The sequence below is a fragment of the Macadamia integrifolia genome, chromosome 3, assembly GCF_013358625.1.
Source record: "Macadamia integrifolia cultivar HAES 741 chromosome 3, SCU_Mint_v3, whole genome shotgun sequence".
Taxonomy (NCBI): Eukaryota; Viridiplantae; Streptophyta; class Magnoliopsida; order Proteales; family Proteaceae; genus Macadamia; species Macadamia integrifolia.
In genome coordinates, this window is record NC_056559.1 from 13528020 (window position 1) to 13543737 (window position 15718).

Sequence of the window (15718 nt, forward strand, 5' to 3'; positions counted from 1 at the left end):
GCTGGTACTTTACTTATGGTGAAGTATCCCACCTTATACTGGACACCTTGTGCAGCCCATTGTATTGATTTGATGTTCAAGAAGATTGGTGAAATGAACAAAGTGCAAACATTGGTTTTTGATGCCAAGATGATCACCAATTTCATCTACAATGAAGAGGAGAACCCAAAGTCATTGAAGGCATTTTTTAAGATTATAAATCGTCGATGGGAAAATAATTTGGTTCAAGACCTTCATCGGGCAGGTATTTTCTCAATTAAATTTATAAATGACTTTATTAGTAATTTAATATACTTAATCATTAACAATAAGTAATATGTAACAATGTCAATGTGCAGTCTATTATTTGAATCCAGATCTGCACTACAAGAACAATTTAAGGTTTATAAAATATTTGATGGAATCTTTGAAGGATATTATTAACAAGTTAGCTCCTAATATTGATTCGGCCAAAGATGCAGTTAAAGAGGTTAGTAGACTACTAAACTTACATATTGAATCATTAATTAATATTTAATACATTGAGTAGCATATTAATATGTTAATACATGTATATGTGAAGTACTTCTGAGAGGCCACTCAAAGGTTTGCTGATCATTTAGCTATTCATGCTAGAAAAACATAATGCCATGGTAAGTTAGGCTTAATTAGCTATCCTTGTATTTCAAATTTATTTCAAACTCCTAATGTTGCAATTATCTTTGTACAGCTGATTGGTGGATGAATTATAGATGGAGCGCTCCAAACTTGAGGCCAATCATAATGAAAATATTATCATGCATGGCATCATCAAGTGGTTGCGAACGTAACTGGAGTACGTTCGGATTGATACACACCAAACCTCGGAATCATCTAAGTTATGAGAAGCTGGAGAAGCTAGTGTATGTGCACTACAACATGAAATTGAAGATGAAATATTTAGAATTGGATAAATCAGGGGATGATATTGATGTCAACCCAACTGACATCACCCACATACTCGACGAGGAAGATCCAGTTAGGGGATGAATTGAGGAGACTGAAAATGTTTTAGTATTGGACAAATTATTTGAAGATTGACGATAAACCACACCTGATCCCATTATAGAGGACCTCATTAGAGATATAGATGAAGATTTTAAAAATATTGTTGATGATGAAACCCAAACACCATCAACTATGGAAGAGGATGATGATAGCTCCAATGATGGCGATATTAGGAGGACGAGATCAGGTACTACATATAGTGTAACTCAACCAGATAGTGATGATGATGATCAAGACAACGATGGTGTTGATGATGATGATGATGATGATGATGATGACGATGATGATGATGATGACGATGATGATGATGATGACGACGAGGGTGGTGGTGGTGGTGGCCAAACTTATGTACCAATACATTTCACAGAGGAGGCTGCATTTACACATGCAATCCAAGATAGTCATCATGGTGCTCGCACATAACCAAAGTCTTATAGTTAGAGGGGTAGGCGATCCCACAATTCAATGGCTACTGATGCATTGATGAGTAGCATGGAGTTATTGAGCATTAGTTCAGATCTCGCTGGTTTCTCATCCGGACATGGACACCATGTATCTTCAGATGCATCTTCAGGTTATGGATATGGGACTTATGCAGGACAATCATTTGTCAATCCAAAGCAGTATAGAAGTTCAGATCATGCTGGTTCCTCATCCGGACATGGACACCATGTATCTTCAGGTGCTTCTTCAGACTATGGATATGGGACTTATGCAGGACCAACATTAGCCACTCCTGAGCAGTACAGAAGATTCTACAATGAATGGGAGACCCACTACCATAAATATTTTGACTGGGGTAAATATTGTGCCTATATGTGACAAGTGCAGAACATCATCTTAGTTGCTCTTATTGAAGAAGAAGGTCCTAGCCAAGGATTTGAACCACCACGACACTCTTCATGGCACTCATCACAGTGGTAATGGCAATGAGGAAATAAAAAACTGTAAGAAACCTCATAATTTTGAACATTTTCAACTCAATATATTTGTCTATCAATACGATACCCTCTACTTAAGTATTTATGCATTCTACATGTTATATAGCTTTTTTAATTGTTTTTTTGTATGCAAAAGTGTGTAAAAATGTGTTCCCTATCTATTTATGTGCATATCTTAGTATATCTCCGATATGATACGATACCTTTCGATACGTATCTTAATTTTGACTGATCGATACGATGACCGATACCGATACCGATACTTTAATCCTTGCCTAAGAGTGGGTGAATGTTAGATTTTTCAAGCGCTGAGTTAGGGTTGGGCCAGGATGGGCCTCGACGTAGCTAAGGGAGTAAGGTTTGGACTAGGCTTTTCAATGGCCGTGCCCAACTTGACCTTCCTACAGCCCTAAGCCCATATATCCAAGTCAAGTATGCAACATATATATATATATATATATATGTTATAATTTTTTTTGGTTGGTAAATCTAGTTATATGGTGGTTGATATCCCACGATAATTACCAGACGGATTTGATGTGGATTGATATGGTTTGGGTTCTCAACCAGTCCTCAATATTAGGCTATTAGCTGGTGTGTTTACCCCCACCCTCCCGTCCAAGCTCTCTCTCGTTCGTGTGAGGAAACTGGAAACTCCATAATTTTCTTCCATTTTTCTATTTATTTGTTTATTTTCTTTCATTTTTTACTGTTTTTGTTTTCTCTTTTGTTCCTCTCTTTTATTTTCTACTATAAGATTATAGATCCCTCTCCTTGTAACGATTTGCTCCACGGCTTAAGTTTCAATCTTTTCCTCTTCATCTGTTCTTCCCTGTAAGCCGGTGGCTAGAGCAGTGAGTTAGGGTTTATTTTCCAATCGCTTATCCTCATTGGGGCTCTATCCCCCTCACTCCCTCGTCTTTGAAATTCCAAAACCCAGAAGTTCGTATAAGCAAAGATTTTGATTGGAATTTATTTGCTTTTTGTGGGTTTTCTTTGAACATTAGAACCTGTATTGAATGGATATGGTTCTATAGTTCAGAGGGAAAATGGCTTTTTGGTGTCGGATTAGATACTCCAGGATCAGTAGCCTATCCTCTCCATGGAAGAGGTGTTACTGTCAGGTTCCTGATGTTAGGTTGGCAAATTCAATATCCCGAAGGAACACAACCCAGGTTTCAAGGAATACTGATTCCTTTTTCCGGCAGAGATCGGAGCTTTACGACACCGTTCGGTTTTTCGCGGCACCTGTCCAGGTATTCTTTGGTTCCGTTTCACAATTCTACTTCTTCCATCTTCTGATGTTGCGGATTCATTAGCTTATTATGATAAACGGAATTTCAGGCTAAATCGAAGGTGGAAGTGAAAGATTCTGGTGGGCCTAGGATTAATGACCAGATTACTGCTGAATTTATTAGGCTTGTCCTGGATGAAGGTAAATATATTATAACTAATTTGAATGCGTTAGAAACTTCTATCCGGACTGAATTCTATTTCCATGTTATTGTTGAAACATGTGTTTAGATTCATGGGCATACCCAGTGCACGAGCCTCCCGCCACTGCGAGGTCTAGGGAGGGTCATAATGTACATGGCCTTACTCCCGCTTTGCGGAGAGGCTATTTCCTGACTCGAACCCATGACTACTAGGTTGCAATGGAGTAACCTTACCATTGCGCTGGGGCATGCCCTCTATGTGTCTAGATTCATGGTTGTGTTAAAATGTTCTGAAAACATTGTTATTTGTATAGATGTTTTTTCAGAAAAGAAGTATGCACCAATGTAGATCTTTGCAAGTGTAGTGGATTTTTATCCACCAATAACCATAGAGAGGCTGAAAGGTTTGTTCGGACTGCAGAAAACTTAGGAACCTGAACTTTATTTTATTTTTGGATTACTCTTGTTTCTGTTCATGTATCGATTTCAATTTCTCTTGCTTATTGTATTATGTTGTCTAGGTTTTAGAAGTACTATGTTGGTCTTAGACCTTTTACAAATTTCTGTTTCCTATATATATATATATAATTAAAAAAAGGCTTAAGTTAAATTCATCTGGATTGTTATACTTTTAGTTGAATCTTATCTATCAAAAGAATATTTTTAGTTTAATTTGATATTAAGGCAAGAAAGTGGAGCTAAAGCATAGTTTTCAAGCCATCGAGGCGCTCTTTGCTAGAAGGGTAACTTGATTTTTTCCCTCCTCAATGACTAGGGTCACCTAGATGCCATGACAACTATGGGCTGATTTGTATCTTCTCCCATTATAAATTTAAATTATGTCTTTTTGATATGGGAAAAGGCTTTTATGGTTCTGTGGGGAAAAAAAAATCTGCTAGTGGATTTGCAAAATTGGAGTTGGATTCCTTCTATCATGTTGAAACGGTCTCAATACCTTTTAGTGTCCATGCGTATAGAAACAAATTATTTTTTCTATTTTTGTAAAACTCTAGCATTTCTGTATGATGTAATTAAATGTTTCGGGCCCTAATGGATATCTCTAATTACTGTATTAGCATTTTTACATGTGAATCTCTAGTTTTCGTGATTGTTCGTTATTTAGTTTCAATTTTGATTAGCCTTTAGTTGTTCTTCATTATTTGGATCATAGTTGTCATGGCATCTAGGTGATCCAAGGCGTTAGTAGGGGCTTGAAAACAAGCCGAAACCAAAAAGGCGACCTAAACATCCAAGGTTCCTGCGTAGGCGACCAAGGCTTCGTCTAAGAGACACCTTGACAACTATGACTTGGATCATAAAGCAGTTAATGGAGAGAATAAGGATGAATCAAATATCTGAAAATATGTTATGGTGATGACAGTGTGTAATGTGTTGCAGACTTGCAGTAGATAGTAACTGCTAACCATAACATGATCTAATTAATGTTTGTATCATTGTATGCATTCGTAGGGCATGCAATTGTCTCGAGGCGTGAGGCTGTAGAACGTGCAAGGAAGCTCAAGCTTGATTTAGTTGAGGTAAATTTATATAATTATATATCCATTTCACTTGCAACAAGGCATGTATCAGAGTCGAAGTACAAACATTAATTAGATCCAAGTCGAAGTACACTAATTCTTTGAAAAAAGGGAAAAAACGGCATAGGGCATTTGCAGAAGCCTTCTGTCAATGGCCACCTCCCATTCACCCCACTTCAGTCATTGTATCTAACCTCTCTATAATCCTTCCTCATACCTTTTTCTTCACATGTGTTATTCTTATGTTTAGAGGTTAAGTTTAGATGATACATTTCTAAGGATGCCTGTTTCCTTCTTGGGAATAAGTATTGATGCTTGATCAATGTCAACAACCAAAACATAGCATATCCAGGTACATAGATCCTTTCTGCCTCACCATTTTTCTGCCATATGGACTGATAGTTTGTCAAATTGACCATTGATATAGATGCGGAATCTCTTGGATATGCCATATGTCAAATTTGGCGGCCTATGCGGCTCTCTCAACCGTATGAATCACTCTATTGGGATTTTCCCTTTGTTTTTATCAATGACCCATGTTCTTAAAACCAAGTTGGCGGATTTAAAAAATTTTCAAGACCATGTCGGATTGGGCTCCATTAGTTATGATTAGATGATGAGACAATCAACATCCACGAAGTTTGAGTTCCAAAAGACACTGTCATAGGGTGTAAAATGATTTCCTAGTGGAGATAGTGTGTTAAATTTGCCAACAGAAAAGATTTGAGTGAGGCAAGGTTGACCCACTTGTGTTGGGCCAGGTGGCACATTGGCCAACAATTGGCAATGGAGCCTTAGCATCTTGGCTCCTTCAATTAATAGGAAGGAGTATTTCATGGGTTCCTTGCACCTTGGACTAGGTGGGAAGTTAATGTGCTTTCTAGAGCACCTATAAAGGCTAGGGTGTAGAAACAACAGAAAATTCCAGAATCGCAATATAAAAGGAACATACCAGAATTATGAGAAATTAAATATCAGATGATCAGCAAGTTGGATCTGGTCAAATTTCAGGTTGAGTGACCTAATAGTTTTGGAGAATAAAATATTAAAAAATGAAAGCAATCCAACGGTCTGATTTTAAAAATACGAAGGTTTCCTACTTTAAATAGGAAACTAAAATTAAATGGAAAATTGAGAAATCGATGCAGGATTTTACTGCTTCAAAACAGATATTTAAAGATTGGATTATTACCAGCAATTAACCAGTGAACAGATCCATAACAAACAGTAACGGATCCAGTTCTAACAAGATAAGATTTTGAAGGAGTTTAATAGAAACAGGACACTGAATGCGAGATGAAACAGAAATAAGATCTGGTCCAACAGGGAATTCAACCGACTGTTTCAGCAAGGGGATCAACAAGATATAACTCAGAAACTAACCCATTATTAATTCATAACATATAAAATCACCAGACAGAGAAACAGAAATACTGACCTGTTAACTGATGAAGTGAAGGAATAAGAAAAGATAAGAAAAATAAGAAGGAAAGAAAAAAAAAAACTCAGGAATTTTACATGAATCACAGACTTGGCATCCCAAATGCTTTCCGACATCTCTGATGCAGCTAAAAAAAAAGGAAAATGCTAATGAGATAGAAAATGAAGAAAAGTACAGATAGTAAGGGTCAGAGAGGACCACTTAACTCCGGGTCTCTTGGGGACTTACTCAACCCAAGTGTGGTACTCTTTCACCACAGGTTGACCTCAAACTCACATTGGGGCCTCACCATGAGACACCCACAAGTTCCAAAAATACAAATTATCAACTCTTATCTTTTCAAACCAAAAGATATATATATATATATATATATTTATATATATAATGTGCAAAGGAACTCTCCCTGGTTGCGCGGCCCCTACGCCTAGATACCGGGGGGCGAAATGACACCCACACTGCTGTGAAATACAAAAACCCCACCCCCTGTTGATGCCAATGTGCGCCCCCTCATTGGCTCCCGTGATGGTGTAGGGGCCTCACGACTAGGAAGCATTCTTATCCCCTATATATATATATAGGGAAGGGAAAAAAGAGCTGTTCGAATATAGCTGTCTGAAATGTCTTGGAAAGAGTGCATTTGAAAAGAAGTGCAGTTGCTTGAGAAAGATGTTGGAAGGACTCAGTATTAATGCTTGTCATCATGATTACATCAATCTCACAACAAATAAGTGCTCCGAATCTCACTTAATTCGAGGGCTGAAAGCAATTCCATTCATCAAATCATGCTTTTGTGCCTTTGGCCAGTACATTTATTTATAGCGTCCCATAGAAACCAAAATTGGATTGCTTATAATCTGAAAACTTCTTGACTAAATTGACTTACAGTCTGAAAACCTTCAGCCTACAATTTGGACTTATAGTCTTAAAACTTCCAGCCTACTATTGGCTTGTACTGCAGAGTGTGAACACCTTCAGCTCACAAATACTGGGACTGCAGTATGTCAACACCTCCAGTCCACAATTGACTTGGACTGCAGGATGTGAACCTCTCTAGTCCAGAATTGACTAACCACGTCTGAAACAGATCTTTGAAATTAAACCGTGCTGAACTGCATGCCATTATTCTGGCCTGGTCTTTCTCTTGCAAGCGTACTTGTGCTGAAACCTTTGTTCTGCATCAGAAGTAGAAAACATGAGTATGTGGGGAGATTGTTTTGATATAAAAGGGGAAGAACATCAAGACAACTTTCTGTCTTCCATTCCCTTGGCCTCAAAATTCAAATTTTCAGGTGTCACATGATCCATGCAATATGTGGCAAGCATTGGTACTGAAATAGGAGTTCTGGAATTTTATTTTAGGTTCTCTCTTTGCCCTTTGGATTGTTGTTTCCTATCGAAAAGAAGGAACCACAAAAACAACAGAGGAACTTAATTGTGATTGTGTACTGGGGTATCACTTGAGAGGAGTCCTCTCCTCATTACTGATTTTGTTGGTTGTGTTTTAATTTTCAGTTCATGAAATGTTGGATGTCTTTGCTGTAGTGTTGATTGAAAAAGTGTCACAGCCCACAATTTACATGAGGAATGTTAAAGTAATTTGTCCATGCCAAAGCAAATTTTCAGGTGTTCCAGCCATTTATCTATTTTTATATTCTTGAGGAGGTTGGTTGTATAGAACCTTCTGCGTCGAGGACAGAGTTTAATGCATGGTCAAATTTCAGTTGATTGATGAAGAGTACTGATACGGTATCCGGGGTGGGGGGGTTGTACTGACAGAGCTTGAATGAATGGTGAATTTCATTTGGGTACTCACTTGAATCAGGTAGACCAGTGACAGAATGCAATTGTTGATTCTTCTTGTTGCATGTTGTGACATAGTCTTAAATCCTTGCCTCAATAATCAGTATGCGATGTTTTTAATGTGAGGATAGGTAATAACTATCCTAACCCCAGATTGGATCACAGATAACACCCACAATAGGTATTGTCAGATTTAACAACAGTATATTAATATGGGTCTAACAGTAGGAAACAATAGGCTATAACAGCCCTTATAACCCTCAATGACACTTAACAAGGTAAAGAGCAAACTCAGCCACAAGATAACACAACCAGCAGCTCAATACCCTCTACCGCAGGGCATAAATCTGGGGTTAAAACCCAGAAAATTAAAAGTGAACAGTATACCAGCAAACAGCTGCTTGAAGGGCCTTGAACGCCAGTTGAGTTTAGGTCCTAATAGGGTGAAACAAACCTCTAAACCGCAGAGAAAATTAATGGACTGATATTGAGATACCTGAATTCTTGAATTAGGGCATAAAGTGGAGATTTCTAGCAGAACACTGAGCAGGCCTCAGATCAGGCCCAAACCACCATTGAGTGGAGCTGACTGGAGAGATTGACCGACAGTTAAGGTTTTAGAGAAAAACCCCAAAACCCTGTATTGCAAGTGATGGAATAGCTCCCCAGGTCAGCAACCAACAGCAGCAGCAACTTGAGAACTCGATTGGGATTATAGAGACTAAAACAGCAGCTTGGATAGCTGGTTCGATGGGTCTCAGATGACCAGAACAAAACTCAGAGATTGGGGAAAGAGAGGAGTATCGATTAGGGGAAAACTGGAAGGGATAAGGCTATCACAGCCAAGGCTATCTCATCCCAATAAAGTATCTCATTGGAATTCAATTGCACAAAGAAAAGGTTTTTCCTTTCCGCTAAATTGTGAGGAGGACCAATAGGTCCATTACATATATAGCGTCAAGTACTAGAACCAAAAAGGGAAGTCTCTTACGAGGAAAAACTGAGACTTATTCCACAAGCAACTAAAGCCTAACTTGTCATTGACTCAAGTAACAATAAAATTGAAACAAAGACTATCAATAAAAAGGAAAGAATCTTAACTAAATAAAACATAAGTTGCAGGTGAAGCCATCCCCATGATTTGGTTTTGGGAGAACCAGTAACTCCCAGCAACATTGGCTGGCTGGCTGGCCCAAAGGCCTAAGGGTCTTGGTCACTAGGTGGCGTGTGGACATGAGCTTTTGGATTCCTACGGCTTTCTTCAAGCCTAGGAATCAATTTGCATCAGGTTTAGTAGAAAGGCCTCTTGTGAGCCTTTCTGGTGCTTCATTTTCATTTTATTTTTAGTTGTGCTTATTTCAAACATCAGTTGCTACTGACCAAATGGTTGCAATATGAAAACTCCAACTCTAATTATGGATTTGGGTTGAAATTGGTTATATCTAAATAGGGAAGATTAAAGTTCAATGTTAGGGTTTGAAACAGAGGGTGAAATTTAAGTCTAATGTCAGGATATTTAAGTAGAAACTTTGACAGAAAGAATGGGGAATTAAGATATCAGAAATTATGTCAGAACTAGGCTCAGAGGAGATTTTTGATAAATATCGAAGTAGGGTTCAGAAGAGGGTAAAATCCAGGTCGAGTGGTTGTCTGGATGGCACCTTTCAGGCCCTAAAACAGGAAGGGAAACTAAAGCAATTGGATCTGGTGTAGGTTCTGGCCAGAGGGGAAGGGTGAAAGATGGGACTGGTTAGGGTCTTAGGGTTTGATGGATGGATTTGGTCTTAAGAGGATATGCTAGGTTGATGGGTAAACTGGTTTGAGGGAGATATGGCAAGTTGTAGCTTGATGGCAAATAGCTCAAAATTAGGGTAGCCCAAAGGGTGTGTGAAAGGGAAAGGGAACAGATCAGATCGATAGCGCTTTAAATGGGCATTTTCCAGGAACTGAAATTGAAGCTGCGGGGTTTGAATAGCAGCAACAGTGGGACCAAAATCCCCATTGTGTGGCCGTAGGGAATCAACCCAAAAGACGAAGGAGAATCCACTCCAACATTCACTGGGAACCCAAACAGATTTAAACAACAAACAGAAATTCTATTGATCAAAACTATAGGTTTGATGAAGGGTTTGACCCCTCTTTAGAGGACAGGGATGAGCCCAATTGCTTGTCTCCCAAGTACAAACTATCCCCCATCCCCACCCCAGCCCCCCACCCCCCCACCCCCCCCACCCCCCCAAAAAAAAAAAAAAAAAAAAAAAAGGAAATAGAAGAAAATAACCAGAAACTGAAAATAAAAAACTGAATCTAGTCTAATTGCTACAACTTAATTGCTAGCAGACTACTGGAGACTAAAAAAGGATTACAAACTAATTGTAAGCTGGGGAACAAAAATAGGAACTTGGAAACTCTACACCTCTGCTGCTGCTGAAATTACTAGATAGCTGCTGGAAAGGATGGAACCGTGGTTGTTTATGGATTTTCCCTTTTTTCTTCCCGCTGGCTGCATCAGCAAATCCTTAAATCATTGGAGTGCATATTGAGTTGTTTATTTATTTACTACTAATGAATTAATTCTTTCTGCATGAAATATGAAATAGGAAATGAGTGAGAGGATAAGTTATTTTGTTAGCACTTAGCAGTCATGGTAATTTCCTAAGAAGAAGTCAAGAAGCACATAATTTATATCTTCCTCCAACTGACTGTAGTTTAGAAGCCCGACTAGCACCCACAATTACTACCTTGTTCACACAACCCTTAAAGTTTTCTTCTGCTTCTTTTTAATGAAAAAATATCCTTTAGATTTCTTAGTAGGTATAATCTCAAGCATCAGACAACTCACCTCCCATGTCCGACAGCCCTCCGGCGGCTTCCACCGCTGCCTCCCCTCCATCTCTGAATCTTGCCTCCCCCCTCCTCCTCCCCCTTCTTCCTCTCCCAAAACTTGGTCTTCTGTTGTGAAATCCTCCAATCCCTCCCCCTCCCCCTCCCCCTCCATCTCCCCCTCCATCTCCCCCTCCATCCTCTTCTTTGTTCCTCCAACCACTTTCCATGGCAAGGAGGTGGGCCTCTGTCTGTCAGGTTTACTTGAGGCAGAAATTCACAAATGGCGTAATTGCATTGTTGGGCACTGCCTTGGAGCTTCCCCCCCCCCCCCCCCCTTTCACATTGTGACGTCTTCTCTCACTAAGCAATGGAGACTCCTTGCCTTTCTCCTGGAGAATGGGCTTTTCATCTTCAACTTCTCTGAAGAAGTCCATTAACTCACTGCTCTTGAATGTGGTCCGTGGCAAGTTGGGAAAAAACCTATTTTCTTGCGCCATTGGGACCAATACACCCCCTTGCAAAAGTCGATCTAAAAAAAATTCACATATGGATAGCTCTTCCAAACCTCACCCTTCACTTTTGTTGTGCTTAGGGGCCGAGTATTGTTGGCTCTCTTATTGGAATACCTCTCTTCTTGGACCCAAAAAACGAAGCTCATGGATAGACTAGCTTATGCCAGAATTTGTGTTTAAGTTTCAGCCGATCACATCCTCCCATTTACTGTTACCATCATGGATGGCGAGGGTTTCACCTTTGACCAAGCGGTGTTGTATGAGTAGACTTCTGCAATGCTCATATTGCAAGATGTTTGGCCACACAACAAAAAATGTGTTTCTTGCGACTCTTCTGAAGTCCTCCCTTACGCCTCATCTGCTTGCTCTCTCTCTGAAGGCGACTGTTTGAGATTTAAAATGTAACCGCAAGCGTACGGATCAGTGTAGCTACGGGTCGAACACAGGGAGAGCAGTCACTTTATTTTTTATTTCTTTTAATAATGCGAAAGTGAACTGATTAATGGTTGTGATCTAATTCTAATTACCGTCCAAAAAATAACGTCCTAACCATTCGTCATCTAAGAATTTAAAGACGCAAGCCACGCAATTAAAATTAAATAAATAGAGAGAACCTGAAGTTGCAGCCTTAGACTGATGTTGCCTTTGTTCCGGTGAAAGCTCCTGCCTCTTGTTGAATCGACTAGTTGATACCTCAAGTATGCCCGACAACCTTGGCCTCCCTCCAGGTCACGTCCCTTTCTCTGAGATTCCCCTTATCTCCTCTCCTGTATCCCTCTCTTCTCCCTCCCACGTGAGTCCCACCGCCACTACTCTAAACGTAAAGCATCCCTTCGGCACACCCACTTCCTGGTCTTGTGGGCCCTACCTACCTTCCAACCCTTGCCGTGCTCCCTAAATCCTATATCCAAACATTCCCTCTTCAGCTCTGCCCCTCTTGCTACCTCATCCACCAACCTGACCCATCTTCCCATCTATTCGACCCGTCTTCTTTTTTACCCGAATACTCTCTTTTCTAACCCGACTTCTTTGGGGCTCCATGCGGGTTTCCTTCCTTGCCTGAGCTCCCAACCAGTGATGCTCTCCCTCCCTCCCACTTCTCTCCCATCCGCAACCCTCTCCATTCTCTCGTTTGCCTTCCACATCCCCCTGCCTCCCGCCTCTTCTCCTTTGGACCTCCACCACCATATCGTTGCCACTGCCCCTATTCGTCTCTCTTTCTTCGACCTGCTCATTCCTCTCATCAGGCTCCCTTTCCAGACCACCCATGTGCCTCTTTTAGGCCTTTGTACTTCGGCGGCTGGCCCTCCAGTCCTCCCGCCCACTTATGTCCCTCATACCTTTTCTCCTATTGATGCCCCTATGGGCTCAGCTACTCACCTTCCTGTCGTAGGCCTCCTGCCTGGTTCTTTCACCTCGGAAGGTGCACCAACATCCCTCCGACCAGCACAAGCCCCTCCTGTTCATCTTGCTGTTGGCCCAGGCCCTCGCCTAAGCACCGTATGGAAGCCACTGCTATTCACGATGCCTTTGGCCCCCTGCCAGACTTGGATCTCTTTGAAGGTGCCGCTTGCTCTCTCTCCACTACGCAGGTCCCCCTATCATCTTGGAAGGTGCTCCAGTGTCCCTTCTATGTGGCCAATCTCCTAGGGCTATCTCAGGCACAGGACCAACCTCAGCAACTCCTTTGAGGTTACTGCCATCATCCGAAGGAAGCCTAAGTCATCCACACTCAGTTCTCTTATCTCTTCCAAAGGAATAGCTCCCAGTCCCTCCCCCCCTCAAGGAATACCACCATAGGTAGAAATCCAATCCTGGCCCGATCCTCTCCACGGCCTCCCTCGACTCCCTCGAGCAATTGAAACCCCTTCCCTCCCCCTCCAAATGACCCCTTGGACCATATGGAATGTTCGAGGTTTGAACTCCTTGTCCAAGCATGCCGTCATTGGGTCTGCATTAAAGACTTCCATTTAGCCTTATGTTTTCTCCTTGAAACCTGTGTCCTAGAGCCCTATGCCTCCCGCATTGTTACTTCCTAGCCCCCTCCTGGTCCTTCCTTGCTAACTATGTTCACTGCCCTAATGGTCGTTTCTGGGTCCTCTGGAACCCCCTCCTCCTTCAGCTCCCTGTCCCAGTCTCCTCTCCTCATCCACCTTTCCATCTCCTCTTCTGCTGGTTCTGTTTCTTCTTTGTCATCTATGCTCTTAACGGAGCCCATGATAGGACCTCCCTCTGGACCGATATCTGGACCTTTGCCCTTCTCTACTGGATCCCTTGGAGCCTAGCAGGTGATTTCAATGTTATTAGGCATTCCCATGGACCTCCAATCTGTTGATTCCTTCAATGAGTGCATTGATGATATTGGTATGAATGACCTTAGATGGTTCAGGTCCAAGTTCACTTGGACCAACAGTAGGATTGGTCAAGCGCACATTGCCTGCAAATTAGATAGGGTTTTAGTCAATGAAGCTTGACTTGTCCTCTTCTCATGCCTGCTTTGATCTTCTAGGTATCTTTGATCACTCCTTTATTTCCCTTCATGTCCTGCGCCATATTTCCTTCGGTCCTAAGCCTTTCAAATTCTTGGAACATCCCTGTTCATGCTCTCCCCTCATTGCCTTTGCCAGATAGCTCAGAAATGTCAAATCTGCTGTGAAGAGATGGAACTCTCTCTTCTTCGGTAATATCTCTTTGAATGTCTCTTCCTATAAGGATACATTGGATCTCATCCAAGCTAGCCTCCAACTTGATCCTCTCAATTCCTCCCTTGCTGAGGAAGAGAAGTTTGTCCCCTCCGATCTCCTCTCCCTCCTTACCTAGGAAGAAAGCTTCCGCCGCTTGAAATTTAGAATCAATGGCTTGAGCTTGGTGATTCAAATACTGCCTTCTTCCACCAATCCCTCAAGGTTAAGAAAAAAATACCAATTCCATCTCCAAGTTAATCTCCCACGATGGTTCTACTCTCTTTAACCCTAAGGATATCAAATTTGAAGTTGCTTCCTACTTCTCTAACTTATTTCATCCCTCATCGTCCTCCCATTCCCCCTGTTCCTCAGAACCTCATCAAAAAATTCATCCTTGACCATCTCCTCCCATCTCTCTAGGCCAGCCCTTCTGAAGATGAGATCCTTGTTGCTGTCCTCTACCACAAATCCAATAAGTTCCTCGGGCTTGATGGTTTTAGTATGGGATTCTTCTCTTCTTGTTGGCATGTCATCTGATATGATCTTAACCATACCATTGAGAGTTTCTTCCTTACCCTTCTCAAATCAAAGGGTAAACCACACCTTCCTCTGCCTCATCCTTAAAAAAGATGGCGATGTCTCTATGCCAGACTTCAGATATATCTCCCTTTGTAATATACTGTACAAATTCATTGCTAAAATCTTATCAAATTGGATTCAACTTGTCATAGGCTCCCTCTCTGTCAAATACCTTGGTTTGCCTCTCATCTCCTCTAGGCTCTCTACCCACCACTACACTCCCATATTGGATCTTATGAGGAATCCAACTATGGAAGGGGAAACTCCTATCTTATGCTGGTCATCTCTTTCTCATCAGATCAGTGCTACAATCTATGTATCTCTACTGGTGATTCTCCCTTCGAACACCACCAAATCTATTGACACACTTCTTTGTTCCTTCATCTGGAAAGGTGTTGATTCTTCCAAATTCCTCAGGCCTCTTAGTTGGGATCAAGTTTGTCTCCCCAAAGCTGATGGTGGGTTGGGCCTGTGAAAGATCAAAGATGTCAATTCTGCTAGAATTCTCAAGCTCATTTGGAAGATTGTCTCCAAGCAGAAAAGTATATGTGTTTCTTGGGTTTACTCCTCCCTCCTGAAGCAAGACTCCCTATGGTCTGCCCCCACCCCCTCAGATGCCTGTTGGATCTGGAATAACATTCTCAGCTCCAGAATCATAGCCCTTACTACTATCTCCTACTCTATTGGAAATGGCCATTCCAACTCCCTCTGGCTGGATGTTGGGATTTAAAATGTAACCGCAAGCGTACGGATCAGTGTAGCTACGGGTCGAACACAGGGAGAGCATCCACTTTATTTTTTTATTTCTTTTAATAATGCGAAAGTGAACCGATTAATGGTTGTGATCTAATTCTAATTACCGTCCTAAACATATGTATCTAAAATAACGTCCTAACCATTCGTCATCTAAGAATTTAAAGACGCAAGCCACGCAA

The 15718-nt window shown here is 41.2% G+C and overlaps 1 protein-coding gene across 1 annotated transcript in view; it reads left to right on the forward strand.

Annotated features, from left to right (window-relative positions):
• The first annotated feature begins 2513 nt into the window (after window positions 1-2513).
• Window positions 2514-15718, forward strand: part of LOC122074756 (translation initiation factor IF3-1, mitochondrial-like) — a 37185-nt gene continuing 23980 nt past the window's right edge. Inside the window, exons 1-3 of the mRNA XM_042639716.1 lie at window positions 2514-3223; window positions 3312-3402; window positions 4874-4941. Of these exons, the coding sequence (XP_042495650.1) occupies window positions 3017-3223; window positions 3312-3402; window positions 4874-4941 (366 nt within the window). The 5' untranslated portion in view covers window positions 2514-3016. The remainder of the gene's footprint in view (window positions 3224-3311; window positions 3403-4873; window positions 4942-15718) is intronic.